This window comes from Brachionichthys hirsutus, chromosome 7 (assembly GCF_040956055.1).
Source record: "Brachionichthys hirsutus isolate HB-005 chromosome 7, CSIRO-AGI_Bhir_v1, whole genome shotgun sequence".
Taxonomy (NCBI): domain Eukaryota; kingdom Metazoa; phylum Chordata; class Actinopteri; order Lophiiformes; family Brachionichthyidae; genus Brachionichthys; species Brachionichthys hirsutus.
Window position 1 is genome coordinate 3,552,457 of NC_090903.1, and position 15,685 is coordinate 3,568,141.

At 47.0% G+C, this 15,685-nt stretch overlaps 1 protein-coding gene across 2 annotated transcripts; it reads left to right on the top strand.

The window, feature by feature from the left end:
- Nucleotides 1–7,631: 7,631 nt before the first annotated feature.
- On the top strand, nucleotides 7,632–15,683 carry csgalnact2 (chondroitin sulfate N-acetylgalactosaminyltransferase 2). Of its 2 annotated transcripts, XM_068740934.1 has the most exons (9): nucleotides 7,632–7,682; nucleotides 9,747–9,809; nucleotides 11,325–12,151; nucleotides 12,246–12,462; nucleotides 12,546–12,647; nucleotides 12,744–12,922; nucleotides 13,015–13,109; nucleotides 14,435–14,516; nucleotides 14,590–15,683. In XM_068740934.1, exons 3-9 carry the CDS (start codon nucleotides 11,497–11,499, stop codon nucleotides 14,880–14,882), a joined length of 1,623 nt encoding a protein of 540 aa, XP_068597035.1. In that variant the 5' UTR covers nucleotides 7,632–7,682; nucleotides 9,747–9,809; nucleotides 11,325–11,496; the 3' UTR covers nucleotides 14,883–15,683. The 2 variants fall into 2 exon arrangements, with proteins under 2 accessions (XP_068597035.1, XP_068597036.1); XM_068740935.1 differs by lacking the exon at nucleotides 7,632–7,682 and having other exon boundaries at nucleotides 9,692–9,809.
- The last annotated feature ends 2 nt before the right edge of the window (nucleotides 15,684–15,685 follow it).

Here is a 15,685-nt window from a genome sequence, read left to right on the forward strand (position 1 = left end):
CTTGCCAAAGAAAAGTAACTCGGACATGTTTAGTGAACGGTTGTCTTACTTCTGTTTTAGTGTGAGTGTGTGTGGGGGGGGGGGGGGGGGTTGTGTCTGTTTTTTACATGAAAAATAGCAACTCATGAGTGATGCTCCCGGGTAACAGACATGAGACTTCATGTAGTTCGTGGCCATGTCTTCTGTCAGACTACAGTTGATTCACTGTAATTGCAGTCTTTGTGGGAAAATTATATTTTCCACAAAAATCCATAATTATTTAAACCGATGAGTGTTATGTTATTGGATTATGTTCTGATTAATAATAAACATCAAAAATGTGCAGTATGTCTTCTCAGCCGTCCAATATATAAAGTAAGATGTCTGGTTCCTTACACTATACACTATATAGTTTTTTTATAATGCCCAAAATAATAATAATAATAATGTTGGTTAATCAACAAGTTAAGTCTCCACGGCTTGCATGGAGAGCTCCAGCGTTAGACGCCGACTTGAGTCGACTGTTGCCAACAGTACCTCGTGGATTTCTGCACCCACATGCCAATCAATCAACCAATAGGCAAGCAGTTCAACCCAAGACACACTTAAGACCGCCCCCTCATTTGAATAACATTTTTGTTATTGTTCCAGACGCGTTTCAGGAGGTGATTACAGACCGACCCAAACTACGAAGGGTTGACTGGATGGTTTGTTTTGCTGTTTTTGGGTTGATAAGGACCCAAAATCACCGGAATAATGTAGAAACATGGGAAAAGTGTGTTTTTCATCATATGGGACCTTTAAACAAAAGAGCCAGAGGCTCAGACTCCAGCGCTGCGTTTCAGTCCCAGTCCGCCCCTGCGCTGCAACCATCCACTATTATTCATAATCCTTTTTTTGAGTTGGTCACCTAGATCTTGATTTGTGAGAACATTATTATAGCTTCTTCTTTTTTTGTCCTTTCAACACTATTTAGTCAGAACTACTTATAATGACATTGGAGTCAGTCTAACCCAGGCATGGGCAAACCCAGGCCCGGGGGCCATATGCGGCCCGTTGGTCTTTTTAATCCAGCCCGCCAAACTTGTCCAAATTATATCATTAAATAAAATTGTATTATAATTAAACCTCATTCATTTTCCCTTTTCCCTGTAATGCTACCTGTAAAAGGCCAAATCCTTTTATGCAATAGCTTTCATTTGTCATTTATATTAGCTCACACAAATACTCCATCCATCCCATCTGTTCTTGGTCCGGCCCCTCTGTCAAATTTTAGAACCTAATGTGGCCCGCGAGTCAAAAAGTTTGCCCACCACTGGTCTAACCCATGCACCAACATGTCTCACTGAGATATCAATGTGTGTGTGATGTGTTGTTGTGTAGCAATCATCTCTGCAGAGGACTGTATTGTTTGTTTTCACTGCTTTTGGTTATTCTTCCGGTCTTTGATGAGAGCAGACGTTCTTTTTTTCCCTCTCTGCTCCTTTCGTCCCAGCTTGCATTCTTTGTCTCGTCTCGTCTGTCTGCTTTCCAGGACCCGCTGCGTGCTGAGCTCTGGTTTACTAAATCATGGAATTTATTAACTGGTCACTTAGTGCAATTGATCACATTTTTTCACCCAAGCATGGGACTCCGGGGGAGCCCACCTGTCCAGACGGGACCCACGCAGCAGGCTACACCATGGACCCCTGGGAGAAATAGAGAGTGGTTTGTCTCACGATCCTATCTGTAGAGGATGTGGAAGATATTTGGCTGTTTGGCTTTATTGGTGAGGGGGCATCTGCTAATTGGAACGGGAGTTGCGCTGGTGTACCGGAAAGTCTCCAAGACGGCGGCTTTCAAAGTTCTGGATAAATTGACCATGGAGCTAAAAGTGCTCTTCGGTGCTTTGGGGGACCGTGTGGTGGCTCGAATCGAGGACCTGGGCAAAAAGCTCAGGGATTGATCTGGGGTGGACCGGCAGAAACTGGATCCTGATACAAACCCTCGAGGTAGTAGTTTTGCCATCACTGTAGCACCTGTTGAAAGGAGAGTGGAGTCTGTGAACAGAAGAGAAAAGAACTTACCTGAAAGGGCGTGCTTGTATTGTGGTGCTGGACATAATTTGGATGTTTGCGTTCAGCTGGATAAAAGGCCGCAAGAAGAAAAGATGTCTCTTTTGAAGAGAAACAGGATGTGTTTTGGCTGTCTGTGCATTGGGCACATGAGCAGAGATTGCAGAAAACGTTTGACGTGTGAAATATGCAATCTGAAACACCCCACATTGTTGCATGTCCAGTCCAAACCAATGCAAACAAGTTCTACGCAGACTAATGGTGGCTACAAAGGGGCCAGAGTAGGTGCCGGGGTGTCTGTTCAGTCCAGTGGCTTAACTGGGGCCGGCAAACAGGACTGCGCATATACTGTATACTGCCTGTGCAGGTGAAGAGCAAGAGAGGACATGAGACTCTGGTCACTTATGCGTTCTTGGATCCGGGAAGTACTGCTTTGTTTTGCACTGAACGTCTCATGAACCGGCTTAACCTCCCCGGAAGGAAGACCGAGATTCTCCTCAAAACAATGGGGCAAGAGGGAGTTGTGGACAGCAACATGTTGATGGATTTGGAAGTAGCCGACCTGGAATCCAACCACTGTTGTGATTTGCCTGAGATCTTCACACAGAAGATCATACCTGTGCACCGGGGAAATTTTCCGCAAGAAAAAGACCTCCAACGCTGGCCACATCTGAGGCACGTACGACCTGCAGAGGTCAAAGCGGATGTTGATCTGCTTATTGGCACCAACGTACCTCAGGCGCTGGAGCCCTGGGAGGTGGTCCGTGGAGTGAATGGAGGCCCTTACGCTACTAGGACCATCCTGGGATTGACGGTGAATGGTCCACTCAGAGGGGATTACAAGAGCGACAGAAATGGAACGGTGCTCAAAGGGACTTCGTTCCCGAGGACGTCATAATACTTGTGGATAAATGGCACCACGTACTTCATGGATTACAGGAAGAGTTCTGGATGCCGTATGGACATTTCTATTGACTGGACTCTGACAGCCTTATTATGGGTCACTTTGTCCATCCATCCATCCATTGTCTTCCGCTTATCCGGGGCCGGGTTGCGGGGGCAGCAGCCTAAGCAGAGAAACCCAGACTTCCCTCTCCCCGGCCACTTCCTCTAGCTCTTCCGGGGGGATCCCGAGGCGTTCCCAGGCCAGCTGAGAGACATAGTCTCTCCAGCGTGTCCTGGGTCTTCCCCGTGGTCTCCTCCCGGTGGGACGTGCCCTGAACACCTCACCAGGGAGGCGTTCAGGAGGCATCCTAAATAGGTGTCCAAGTCACCTCATCTGGCCCCTCTCAACGCGGAGGAGCAGCGGCTCTACTCCGAGCTCCTCCCGGATGACTGAGCTTCTCACCCTATCTCTAAGGGAGAGCCCAGCCACCCTACGGAGGAAGCTCATTTCAGCCGCTTGTACCCGGGATCTCGTTCTTTCGGTCACTACCCAAAGCTCGTGGCCATAGGTGAGGGTAGGAACGAAGATCGACCGGTAAATCGAGAGCTTCGCCTTTCGACTCAGCTCTCTCTTCACCATGACGGATCTGTGCAGGGTCCGCATCACTGCAGACGCTGCACCAATCCATCTGTCGATCTCTCGCTCCATTCTTCCCTCACTCGTGAACAAGACCCCGAGGTACTTGAACTCCTCCACTTGGGGCAGGATCTCCTCCACGACCTGGAGGGTGCACTCTACCCTTTTCCGGCTGAGAACCATGGCCTCAGATTTGGAGGTGCTGATTCTCATCCCGGCCACTTCACATGCGGCTGCGAACCGATCCAGTGAGAGCTGGAGGGCACGGCCTGATGAAGCCAACAGGATCACATCATCTGAAAAAGCAGCGACCCAATCCTGAGGTCACCAAACCGAACCCCCTCAATGCCCTGGCTGCACCTAGAAATTCTGTCCATAAAGGTTATGAACAGAATCGGTGACAAAGGGCAGCCCTGGCGGAGTCCAACCCGCACTGGAAATAGGTCCGACTTATTGCCGGCAATGCGGACCAAGCTCTGGCACCGGTCATATAGGGAGCGGACACCCCGTATGAGGGGGTCCGACACCCCATACTCCCGGAGCACCCCCCACAGAACTCCCCGAGGGACACGGTCGAATGCCTTCTCGAAATCCACAAAACACATGTGGACTTGTTGGGCAAACTCCCATGCACCCTCAAGGACCCTGCCGAGGGTGTAGAGCTGGTCCACAGTTCCACGGCCAGGACGAAAACCACATTGCTCCTCCTGAATCCGAGGTTTGACTATCCGGCGGACCCTCCTCTCCAGTACCCCTGAATAGACCTTACCGGGGAGGCTGAGGAGTGTGATCCCTCTGTAGTTGGAACACACCCTCCGGTCCCCCTTCTTATAAAGATGGACGAAGTCGATCATCGAACTGCGGCCTAGGGTGTCCTGGTGCCAAGTGCACGTATGGACACCCTTATGCTTGAACATGGTGTTTGTTATGGACAATCTGTGACAAGCACAGAAGTCCAATAACAAAACACCACTCGGATTCCGATCAGGGGGGCCATTCCTCCCAATCACACCCCTCCAGGTCTCACTGTCATTGCCAACATGGGCGTTGAAGTCCCCCAACAGAACGAGGGAATCCCCAGAAGGACCACTCTCCAGTACCCCCTCCAAGGACTCCAAAAAGGGCGGATACTCTGAACTGCTGTTTGGACCATAGGCACAAACGACAGTCAGGATCCGTCCCCCCACCCGAAGGCGGAGGGAGGCTACCCTCTCGTTTATTGGAGTAAACTCCAACATACAGGCACTGAGCCGGGGGGCAATAAGTATTCCCACCCCTGCCCGGCGCCTCTCAGCAGTGGCAACTCCAGAGTGGAAAAGAGTCCAACCCCTCTCAAGAAGAGTGGTTCCGGAGCCCTTGCTGTGTGTCGAGGTGAGGCCATCTATATCCAGTCGGAACTTCTCAACCTCGCACACCAGCTCAGGCTCCTTCCCCGCCAGAGAGGTGACGTTCCACGTCCCTAGAGCTAGTTTCTGGAGCCGAGGGTCGGACCGCCAAGGTCCCCGCCTTCGGCTGCCACCCAGCTCACATTGCACTCGACCCCTCTGGTCCCTCCAATGGGTGGTGAGCCCACGGGAAGAAGGTCCCACGTTGCTTCTTCGGGCTATGCCCGACCGGGCTCCATGGGTGAAGACCCGGCCACCAGGCGCTCGCCATCGTGCCCCGCCCCCAGGCCTGGCTCCAGGAGGGGGCCCCGGTGACCCGCGTCCGGGCGAGGGAAGCCCAGGACCATTTATTGTGTTCATCATAAGGGTTTTTCGAGCCACCCTTTGTCTGGTCCCTCCCCTAGGACCTGTTTGCCATGGGTGACCCTACCAGGGGCATATAGCCCCCGACAACTAAGCTCCTAGAATCATTGGGACACTCAACCCCCTCCACCACGATAAGGTGGCAGCTCAGGGAGGGGACTTTGTGCCCTTGGTATATGTTTTTTCTTTATCCTATAAGTTAATGGTGATGGGTAATTATTATCACTCAATAATTAGGGGGCCAGAATGTAAGAACCAATGTGTGCGCTCACCTGTGCGGTGTCAGTGTGTGTGGCCTTGTTTTGCTGGTGGGGTGAGCGTGGGGAGAAACTTTTTGTTGACCGCATGATCATAAACGCAGGATATGCAGGATAGATGTGACGGAAACAACAACAGATTGCACTGGCGCAATGAGGTATTTACTGCCAACCATTACAACCGCCAAAGTGAGTCCTCAACCTGTTCTCTCTGCGAGCTGCGTGTGCGTCTTTAATGTTTTAACCCCTTTGACTTAGCCCACCGTGGCGTTTGGATTAATTTTGATTTATACGCCACAATAAATGTAAAATAATAATTGTTAAAATTATGTGGAGATATTTACGTATCTCACAGGCTATTATATTGCTAATTTTAATCATGTTAAATTATAAATCAAATGCTGACGTACATATTTGGGTGCGCATCATCGATCTTGTTTCGTTGTCGCGCTGCACTTGATGTCATGTTCTTATTCTGTCGTCATGACAATGACAATAAAGGCATTCCATTCCATTTCAGCACACTGACAACTAGAAGAAAAGAGCAAAAAAAGAGCAGAGCAACACAGAGCTGGTCCCGCTTGGGTGGACATTTGTCGAGGGTGAAAACGCGATTTCATTGTGTGTGTCGGCAGATGATGATTAATAAAAAGCATTTCATTTCATTTCTGGTGTGAATATAATTGACAAAACATAATAATAATAATAATAATACATTTTATTTAAAAGGCGCCTTTCTCGGCACTCAAGGACAACGTACAACACATGTCAAGAATAACATATCTAAAATAAGAATGCAACAGAATATAAAATAAAATAGTAACTTCAAAATAAATTTAACGGAAATAAATTAAGATAGTGATATGGTAATGAGAAATAAAAATAAAAAAATTAACAGTTGGCATCATATAGAGTATGCAGTTTTAAACAGATGTGTTTTGAGTTGTGCTCTGAAATGGTGGAAAGAATCAATGTTTCGGAGTTGGGGAGGTAATGAGTTCCAAAGACGGGGAGCATGCAGAGCGGCTTGAATGCTCTGCTCCCCACCGTGATCAGATGGGCGGAGGGGACAAACAGGTGTATGGAGGAAGAGGATCTCAGGGTGCAGGAAGGAGTGGGGACACAAAGAAGGTCGGACAGATATCGAGGGGCGATGTTGTGGGTGGTCTTGAAGGTTAGCAGAAGGATTTTAAACTGGATAGGAAGCCAGTGAAGTTGTTGGAGGACAGGAGTGATGTGATGGCTGAAAGGGGTTCCGGTGATGATACGAGCAGCTGAATTCTGGACTAGTGGAAGTTTATGGAGGGATTTGTGAGGGAGGCCAGAGAGAAGAAAATTACAATAGTCCAGACAGGGAGGTGACAAGACTGTGGACAAGAATGGCAGTAGTGTGGGGGGGGGGGTGAGGGAGGGGCGCAGACGATTGATCTTCCGAAGATGGAAATAGGCAGTCCGGTTGATGCTATTGATGTGCGATTGGAAAGATAACGTGCTGTCAAGGATGACGCCCAGACTCTTAACCTGAGGGAGGGGTGAGACGGAGGAGTTATCAATTGTTAGGGAGAAGCTGTCTGATTTGGATAGAGTGGATTTGGTGCCAATGAGGAGAACCTCCGTTTTATTACTGTTTAAAACATGACAGTAAGATCAAGATACAGTATAGTCGAATACAAATCCAGTCATCATTGATCATTAAGGGAGTTGAAATCTGATGAGTTGCGGAGTGGATTTGTAATTATTGATAGTTATGCGCTCAGTAATTAAAGTGTACTCTAAATTCTTGAATGAAATAAACCCTATTAAAAATGGAAAATAAAGTGCTACATTTATCAATATTAACACACCTCGATGTGCACGTGCAAGATTACTATTTGTAAAAGTTAGCCTTTGGTTTTGTTTGAGACGCAACATTTGAAAGGAGAAAATCACGGTCTGCGTGAACGCCGCGTCGTCGCGCGCGTCCTTGAGCGGACCCTGAAGGCGACGCGCGTACGTTCCGACGCTCTGATTGGTCGGTTTTGGCCCGGAAGTAGACCAGGACCCAGACCCACTCCTCTCGTCTGCTCCGTGGCATGCTACAAAACAAGCCGCCTTGCGACGGAATGAGCCGCCGTGGAAACCGGTAAGCGCTGGTTTTACTCGCTCTGCCGGTGTTTAGTCAGTGGACTCTCGGGAAGACGTCAAATGACGTTCACGGCTCCGGACGTCTCCGAGCGAGCTGCGCAGCGCTTTGGAAGACCGGTTGTTGTTTTTCCAAGTAACTGTTTGCCTTCCGCAACGGAGGAGGGGCAACGGAGGATAAAATGGTGTTAGCTTCCGGACGCAAGCGGAGCGTGATGTCGGACTCGGATTAAACGGCGCATTCGATGAAGAGTAGCCGCAAACAGGGAGCTGGAATGTGGCGCCGAAGCGTCGCGACTGACTTGTGTTTGCGTAGAGTAGAAGAGAGTAGAAGAGAGTAGAATAGAGGAGAGTAGAATAGAGGAGAGTAGAATAGAGGAGAGTAGAGTAGAAGAGAGTAGAATAGAGTAGAGTAGGAAGGTAGAATAGAGTAAAATAGAATAGAGTAGAAGAGAGTAGAAGAGAGTAGAATAGAGGAGAGTAGAATAGAGGAGAGTAGAGGAGAGTAGAATAGAGGAGAGTAGAGTAGAGGAGAGTAGAGTAGAAGAGAGTAGAATAGAGTAGAGTAGGAAGGTAGAATAGAGTAAAATAGAATAGAGTAGAAGAGAGTAGAATAGAGGAGAGTAGAATAGCACTTTGTTGTCATTCCACACGGTGACGCAATGAAGTTAAGCAGGCTCTGCTCGGTGCAAAGACAGTAAAGGTGCAAAAGTACAAAGGACAATCGATCAATCAATCAAATCTTTATTGCAGACACAATGGTCCAATTAAAAAGCACACTTAACATTTACAACGTTTACACAGTAAACACAGTAATCCTATAATAACATCAGGTACCAATGACACCAAATACCTGAGTTAAACTTCACAGCACTTAGGCTTGGCTGAGTCAGTGTTCTGATGATGTCATTCCCTGAGTCATGCAGCCGACATATAAACCTGCATGCAGGTGCCTCAGCTGAGCATTAAGGGTGTTAACCCCGACACCACAGAACATCTCACTGGCGCTGGACCATCTGGGCTTCCTGAGAAGTATCCTCATGCAGCCATTGTATGCCACCCTCAACTTCTGCATGCTGGCCTGTTTGTACTTGATCCACAAGGGGGCGGTATAGAGTGGCGTACAAAAGGCCCTGAAGAGGGTGACTTTGACCGCTTCAGAGCAAAAACTAAATTTCTTCTTCAGCATGTTGGCCTGCGCATACAGCATCCGCCGCTGTCTATACATGTCATCATCATCATCATCATCATCATCATCTCCCAGCTGGTCGTTGATGATGTCATCATCATCTCCCAGCTGGTCGTTGATGATGTGGCCCAGATATTTAGTTCTGCTGCAGACAGACAGCACTTGCCCTGACAGATAAAAGTTTGGGAAGTCCAAACCCTTATCCTCTCTGGTTCTGCAGACCATGACGGCACTCTTCTTGGCATTATACTTTACATCAAACCTGATGTAAAACCTGGGTGGGTGGGTAGGTAGGTAGGAGGGAAGGTGGGTAGGTAGGTAGGAAGGAAGGTGGGTAGTTAGGTGGGAAGGAAGGTGGGTAGTTAGGTAGGAAGGAAGGTGGGTAGTTAGGTAGGAAGGTGGGTAGGTAGGTAGGAAGGAAGGTGGGTAGGAAGGTAGGAAGAAAGGTGGGTAGGTAGGTAGGAAGGAAGGTGGGTAGTTAGGTAGGAAGGTGGGTAGGTAGGTAGGAAGGAAGGTGGGTAGTTAGGTTGGTCAGAAACGGATGTCCAGATATTCTCCTCCAGGATGTTTCTGCTGGAGAGCAGAATTCACGGTCTCATCAGTTCTGGAATGTCGTCCAGGTCGTGGACGTGCACCTGGAGTAGGTTTTGGTAGGCTGAACTCTCCCAGTAAAGTTTGCTCCCTTTGTTGATGGATGGGTGGGTGGAGCCTAATAAGGGGCGTTGTGATCCTGCCTATACCAATAGATGCCGATGAGTCCTCTCCTAGCTCTTGGACTCCTATAGATCGTTGCATGATTACGTTGCTCTCTGAGAACTCTTCCGGCCTCTTCCCTTGGTCAGACGGCTCCGTTAAAGGCATTTCTTGATTCCACAGGTCTGGCGGCGTTCGGGTCTCTTGAACTTGCACTGGAGTCGAACAGAGAGGACAACGGGTCAGGTATGTTTGTGTAGCGCTTTCCCCTTTTTCTCTTTACTCTGGTTATTAGTTCCAAATATTAAAATTCATTTGTCCTTCTGAAACGTTTGTACGAGGTGTGTTAAGTTTGCGTTTTTGCAAGTTAACAATAAACTGGAGGATTTATTTTCCATTTTGACCCACAAGTGAAAGAGGGGTCTGTACCATTAGCCAGAAAAGTGCAGTGTTCAGGACAGAAATGCAAATGTTCACTGTTGAGCAACAAAAGTAATTTAAGAATCACCAATTGTTTTTTCTTTTTATACATGAGAACAGGACTTTCCGGCTGTCCAACTTGTTTTCGCTGGTTGTTATTAAAAGCCAGCAGGTGAGGAATGTTCGCGTTACGCTTGAAAAACTTCCGTTGCTTTACAATCTGAGTGCTGCTTGATTCTAGTTTGACCTGGAGAGACATTTGCTCCTGGTATGTAGTGGGAGAGAGAGCGATAATTAAGAAAAAACAAACTATTTAGATTTCGTGCCAGACACACATGTCTGTCCACAACACAGATCTCATCAGCTAGAGCAGACCTGGGCATTGTACGGCCCCAGGGCCGCATGTGGCCCTTTGGTTGACTCTGACCGGCCCGTGTAAGGTTAATTGGAACACATTTTCTAATTTTCCCTCATGCATGGACTAAAGCTGCATTCAGTGACAGTTTACTATGATGTATCTTTCCTAATGAGCTCAAAGACAATATTGTGAAGTCTTTAGGATGCTGAGAACATTTATATATACCTTTATAATATACCTTTCCAGTATATTAAACTCAAAATGTGTTTTAGAGTGAATGTGAGTGAAAATGTTCACTAATACGAGTCACAAATGGTAAAACGTTCACATTTATTTTACCATTGTTTTGAGAAATGTAATTGAATAAATACACTTTCTTGTAAGGCCACCTCAATTGTTAATTGCTTAATTATAACATTCTTACAAGCTTGTCATAACGATACTATTTACTGCCTAAAAAGTACAATTAATATAATGCAGGAATGGAGTTCAGCCTTTTGGCCCGGCCCTCCAGAATATTTCCTGTTTCTCATGTGGCCCCATGGAAATAATAATTACCCCCCCTGAGCTAGATGGATAAATTAGATCGATAGATTAGATTGATTCCTTTCTACCTACCTATGTGATTTCCCAATCAGGACAGAATATCAATTTCTCAGAAGGATGCGGTCGCCTCATATTTGTTTCCTGGTTTACTGCAAAAATTCCTCTTGGTCACCAGATTTTGAAGAATTGTCTTTTATTTTGAAAGGTAATCCGTCAAACAGGAAGTGGGTCATGGTTAGCTTGCTTCTACCTTATGTCTGCCAGCAGTTGGTCACTGCTGTTGCTTTGCTGAGTGCTAGCTGCTGCGGGTGTAGCTAAATCCCTTTGATCTCTTGAAGATAGACAGAAACGGCTTTTGCTCATTACCTGGCTTGATATATATATGATCAGTGAAATGGTGTTTTGTCTTTTTGTGTCTGTCTGTGGTTGTCCCCTAGATGATCATCGCATCGATTTGTAACGGGCCGATGCATGAAGACACGGATCATTTTGGGCCGAGGAATGACACCTGCAGAGTGAAATGACAAACGTGCTTCATTAAATTTAAACTAAATGCAAATGTGAGAGGAAAAGAAATGTAGACTCGACAGGAATAGCTTTTACGCGAGTATGCCGACCAGGCGGGGGTTGACGTTCCAGAGCCGGCTCCGTTGGCTCTTTCTAAGCTTCCTTCTATTGCTGGTGCTTCTGCTGTTTGCATACCTTCATGAGTGCAACCCTGCAGCAGACATCAACCCGGTTCTACCTGGCCAAGCGGGGGAGGGCTATGGGAAGGAGTACTACCAGGCCCTCCTGCAGGAACAGGAGGAACGCCACCTTAATCGTGCCACCAGTCTCAAGCACCAGATCGCCCAGCTCAAGCAAGAGCTCCAGGAAATGAGCGAGAAGCTGAAGCTATTGCAGGACAAGCAGGAGCTTCCCGGTGCGCAGGGCGTGGCCGAAACGAAGGACCAAGAGCCAGGAGACTTGCTGGAGTATCTTCATTCTCAAATCCGCAAGGCCGAGGTCAATGCGGGGGCACGCTACGCCAGCGAGTATGCCCTGATCCCGTTTGAGAGTTTCACCTCATCCAAGGTGTATCAGCTGGAGATGGGGCTGACGCGCCACCCGGAGGAGAGACCTGTCCGCAAGGACCGCAGGGATGAGCTGGTGGAGGTCCTGGAGGCTGCGCTGGACATCATCAACAACCCCGACGAGGAGGACGGTGTGGAGGAAGACGTGCCGATGCAGAGACAAACCTACACAGAGGATCACTTTGCTGAAGGTGGGACAGACAGACGGACCACACAAGGACGACGGCCGTCTCAAATGTGTTTGCTCAGCGCAAAGTCTTGTTTTTTTATATTCTTGTCTCTCAGGACTGTACAGGACCGAGCGAGACAAAGGGACACTTTACGAGCTCTTCTTTGCCAAAGAGGATTCCAGCAGCTTCCGCCATGTCACGCTCTTCAGGCCCTTTGGGCCCTTAATGAAAGTCAGGAGCACGTCGGTAGAGATGATGGGAATGATTATCAACATCATCGTGCCGCTGGCAGGCAGGGTGGAAACATTCCTGCAGTTTTTAAAAAGCTTCAGGTATGCATTGTTCACCTCCAGTGTCTTTTATTTTTTTTGTTGTAATTGTCTAACACTTTCAATGAATAAAATCCTCTTTTCAGGGAGGTGTGCATTCGGCGGGACAGACGCGTCCATCTGACCGTGGTCTATTTTGGGCAGGAAGGTCTGCAGGAGGTTAAGTCTTCTTTGGAAAAAATGTCAAGGTCTGTCATTTCATTGAGGAAACAAACCGCTATTGACATTTCCTGTTCTCGTTTTACAGGTGGATTTTAAATCTCCTGCATTTGTTGTTTTCCCAGGGAGGAGAGCTTCTCCAATTTCACTCTGATGCCAGTGGACGAGGAGTTTTCGCGAGGGCGCGGTCTGGACATTGGAGCCCACGCCTGGAAGAAAGGCGACGTGTTGATGTTCTTTTGTGATGTTGACGTTCGTTTTACTCATGAGTTCCTTAACTCCTGTCGCCTCCACGCCACTCCCAGTACATTTCTACTGTTATTGGTCATATATACTGACATATATATATATATATGTCAGCTGTACCTTTAACTTTATGTACTCTTTCTTTTATAGAAAAAAGAGTCTTCTATCCAGTGGTGTTCAGTCTGTACAATCCTGCCATAGTATATGGAAATTTAGAGCTGGCTCCTGCCATTGAACTCCAACTGGTGAGTGGGAGGAGCTTATGTTGTAGTCCAGGTCTGTTTAGATGTCGTCCCTAATCATGGAAAACCACTGAGCTTCTCAGAGCGTGTGCTGCGGAGGACGGACTCGAGTTGTATACAGTAGTCCCTCATTTTCCGCGGGGGTTACGTTCTAAAAAAATCTTTTTTACAATTATTATACATGTACATATATATTTTAAGGCTGTAAAACCCCTCACCACACACTTTATACACTTTTAACAGTCAGGCATTAATCTGCATAGATTGTTTCAGTATTATAGAATCAAAACCTGTTTTCAGAACTAAACATTTGTTTGAGGAATAAAAATATACTGTACAATAAATGTTTTCCTATTAATAAATATGATAGCTTTTAGAAATAACAAATTTAATTTTAGTGATCAACCTACGAGGTTGAACACATAAGAAGTTATTAATAGCGTCTCGTGCGTATTTCACAGTCCCCCCCCGACCGCGCCTCTTCGTCCTTGCGCCGCTCCGCTGTTCCGCTTTGAAGCTTTTGTACGGATGATGTTGGTCCAGCATAATGTTCTTTTTCCTGCAGTCACTGATCCACAAAGCTAAAGCAGACTCCGTCCTCACGATGTTCTTGTTGCGGGCAGTTACAACCCTTTTTGCTTCCTTGTTAAAACACATTGCTGCTGTCTTCCTTGTGTTATCTTCCTCCTTTTTTATGTAACGGACCGAAGACTCGTTTATTTCGCAATGGCGCCCTACAGCCACGTAACTTTTACCTTCCTTTAGCATGTCCAGAAGTACAACTTTTTGTGCGATGGTTAGCGTCTTCCTCTGCCTTTTGGATGCGACCGCAGGCGCCTTTGTTTCGTCGGCTTTGTGGTTCGTGCAAATACTGTATACATACACTGTGTACAGTATACAGTACTCTACTTCAGAGTCACACTGCTGATGTCAATTTGGCTAGTTGAGCGCATTCCGTACTGTACAAGAGACGCAAGGAGATTGATTGACAGTGGCACAGTACAGTCCCTTAGCCAATCAGGACGCAGAACACGTACAATGCGCGTTCAAGTGCAGAAAAAAACATGCAAAATTGCATTAAAAAAGTCTGCAAAGCAGCGAGGTCGCGGAGGATGAACCGCGTTCTATCGAGGGACTACTGTACTGGTTGGCTTCTGAACCGTCTCGTTCGTTCACATTTTCAACTCCGATTGAACCTTCAGCAGATGAATGGGAACAGCTCATGGCTGTCCTTTAAATTAATTCCTAATCTCATTGTATATCCACTATGCAATGACAATAAAGGCTTTCTATAATTGTAATTCAATATTTGCTTCTTTTTTTTCTAGATTCACAAAAAAGATACTGGATTCTGGAGAGATTTTGGCTTTGGAATGACGTGTCAGTATCGCTCAGATTTCCTAAATATCGGTAAGAACGGATGAAGGGGTTTCTTCCCACTGCGACTTCCCGTTTTACAACGCAACCGATTTTTATTCCCCAGGCGGCTTCGATCTCGAAGTGAAAGGCTGGGGCGTGGAGGATGTCCACCTCTACAGGAAGTATCTCCGGAGTGACCTGATAGTGATTCGGACACCAGTGTCCAGTCTCTTCCACCTGTGGCACGAGAAGCGGTGTGCCGACGAGCTGACCCCAGAGCAGTACCGCATGTGCATCCAGTCCAAAGCCATGAACGAGGCCTCTCACTCCCACCTGGGCATGCTGGTGTTCCGTGAGGAGATCGAGGCTCATCTACGCAAGCAGGCCTTCAAGAGTCACGGCAAAACCGGAAACTGAGCTGGCCTCCGCGCAGCCGGCGGCATTCTGATGCCACGACTGTAAGATGCTGGCGTTGGACAAAAGACGGCAAAGACATGTTTACATGGAGCTCATTTTGCCGCAGCTGTAGACGCATGAATGTACAGAAAGGTTGTGTATAATTTATAGGAGTGGTCAGAGCGGGACCTTTGTGTTTGGACGCTCGTCCTTGGCTGGCGATGTAAGCGATCAGTTCAATATAGGAGCCAGAATGATGCCCAGTGAAAATCCCTCGCAGCACTGATCCCTAATGCTGGACTGTCGGTCTTGTAAATAGTTTTCTAATACTTTGTGTATGGGCTTGCGTATTGTTAACAGTTTCTACTGCAATCATGGCTTCTCGTAAGACGCGGTTCCCAGCAGAAGTTCTGCATCTTCCGCTCAGCGACACGCAGCAATTCAGCCAGAAACTGTGCAAGGACACATTTTATTTTCACTTTATGACCGTGAACTGAGACTTACAGTTGGATTAACTGCCTATTTTATTTCTGCAATCAGCTTTGAAGAATAGTTTTAAGGAAAACTGGACCAGTTCTATAATTTATACTATAAAAGTCATCAAACCTGCCATGAAGCTCATTTGTTTGCCTCTTAATTTAAGACAAATTGAATAATACAATGGTATTAATCATTCGCATACAATGAAGTACAACAGAAAATAAAAGAGCAGAAGAAACACCCCAGAGTAACAAATACCTTTTGTGTTTAGGTAGAGGCCTCCGTCTTACTACCCCAAGGACATGGACTAATAAATACATTTAACCTAACGAGGAAGTTCTAAC

Coding starts and splice junctions, on each gene's coding strand:
- csgalnact2 (XM_068740934.1), top strand. CDS start 11,497: ATGCCGACCAGGCGGGGGTTGACGTTCCAGAGCCGGCTCCGTTGGCTC. Junction 12,648..12,743: donor TCTTTGGAAAAAATGTCAAG/GTCTGTCATTTC, acceptor TTGTTTTCCCAG/GGAGGAGAGCTTCTCCAATT. Junction 12,923..13,014: donor TCGCCTCCACGCCACTCCCA/GTACATTTCTAC, acceptor TTTCTTTTATAG/AAAAAAGAGTCTTCTATCCA.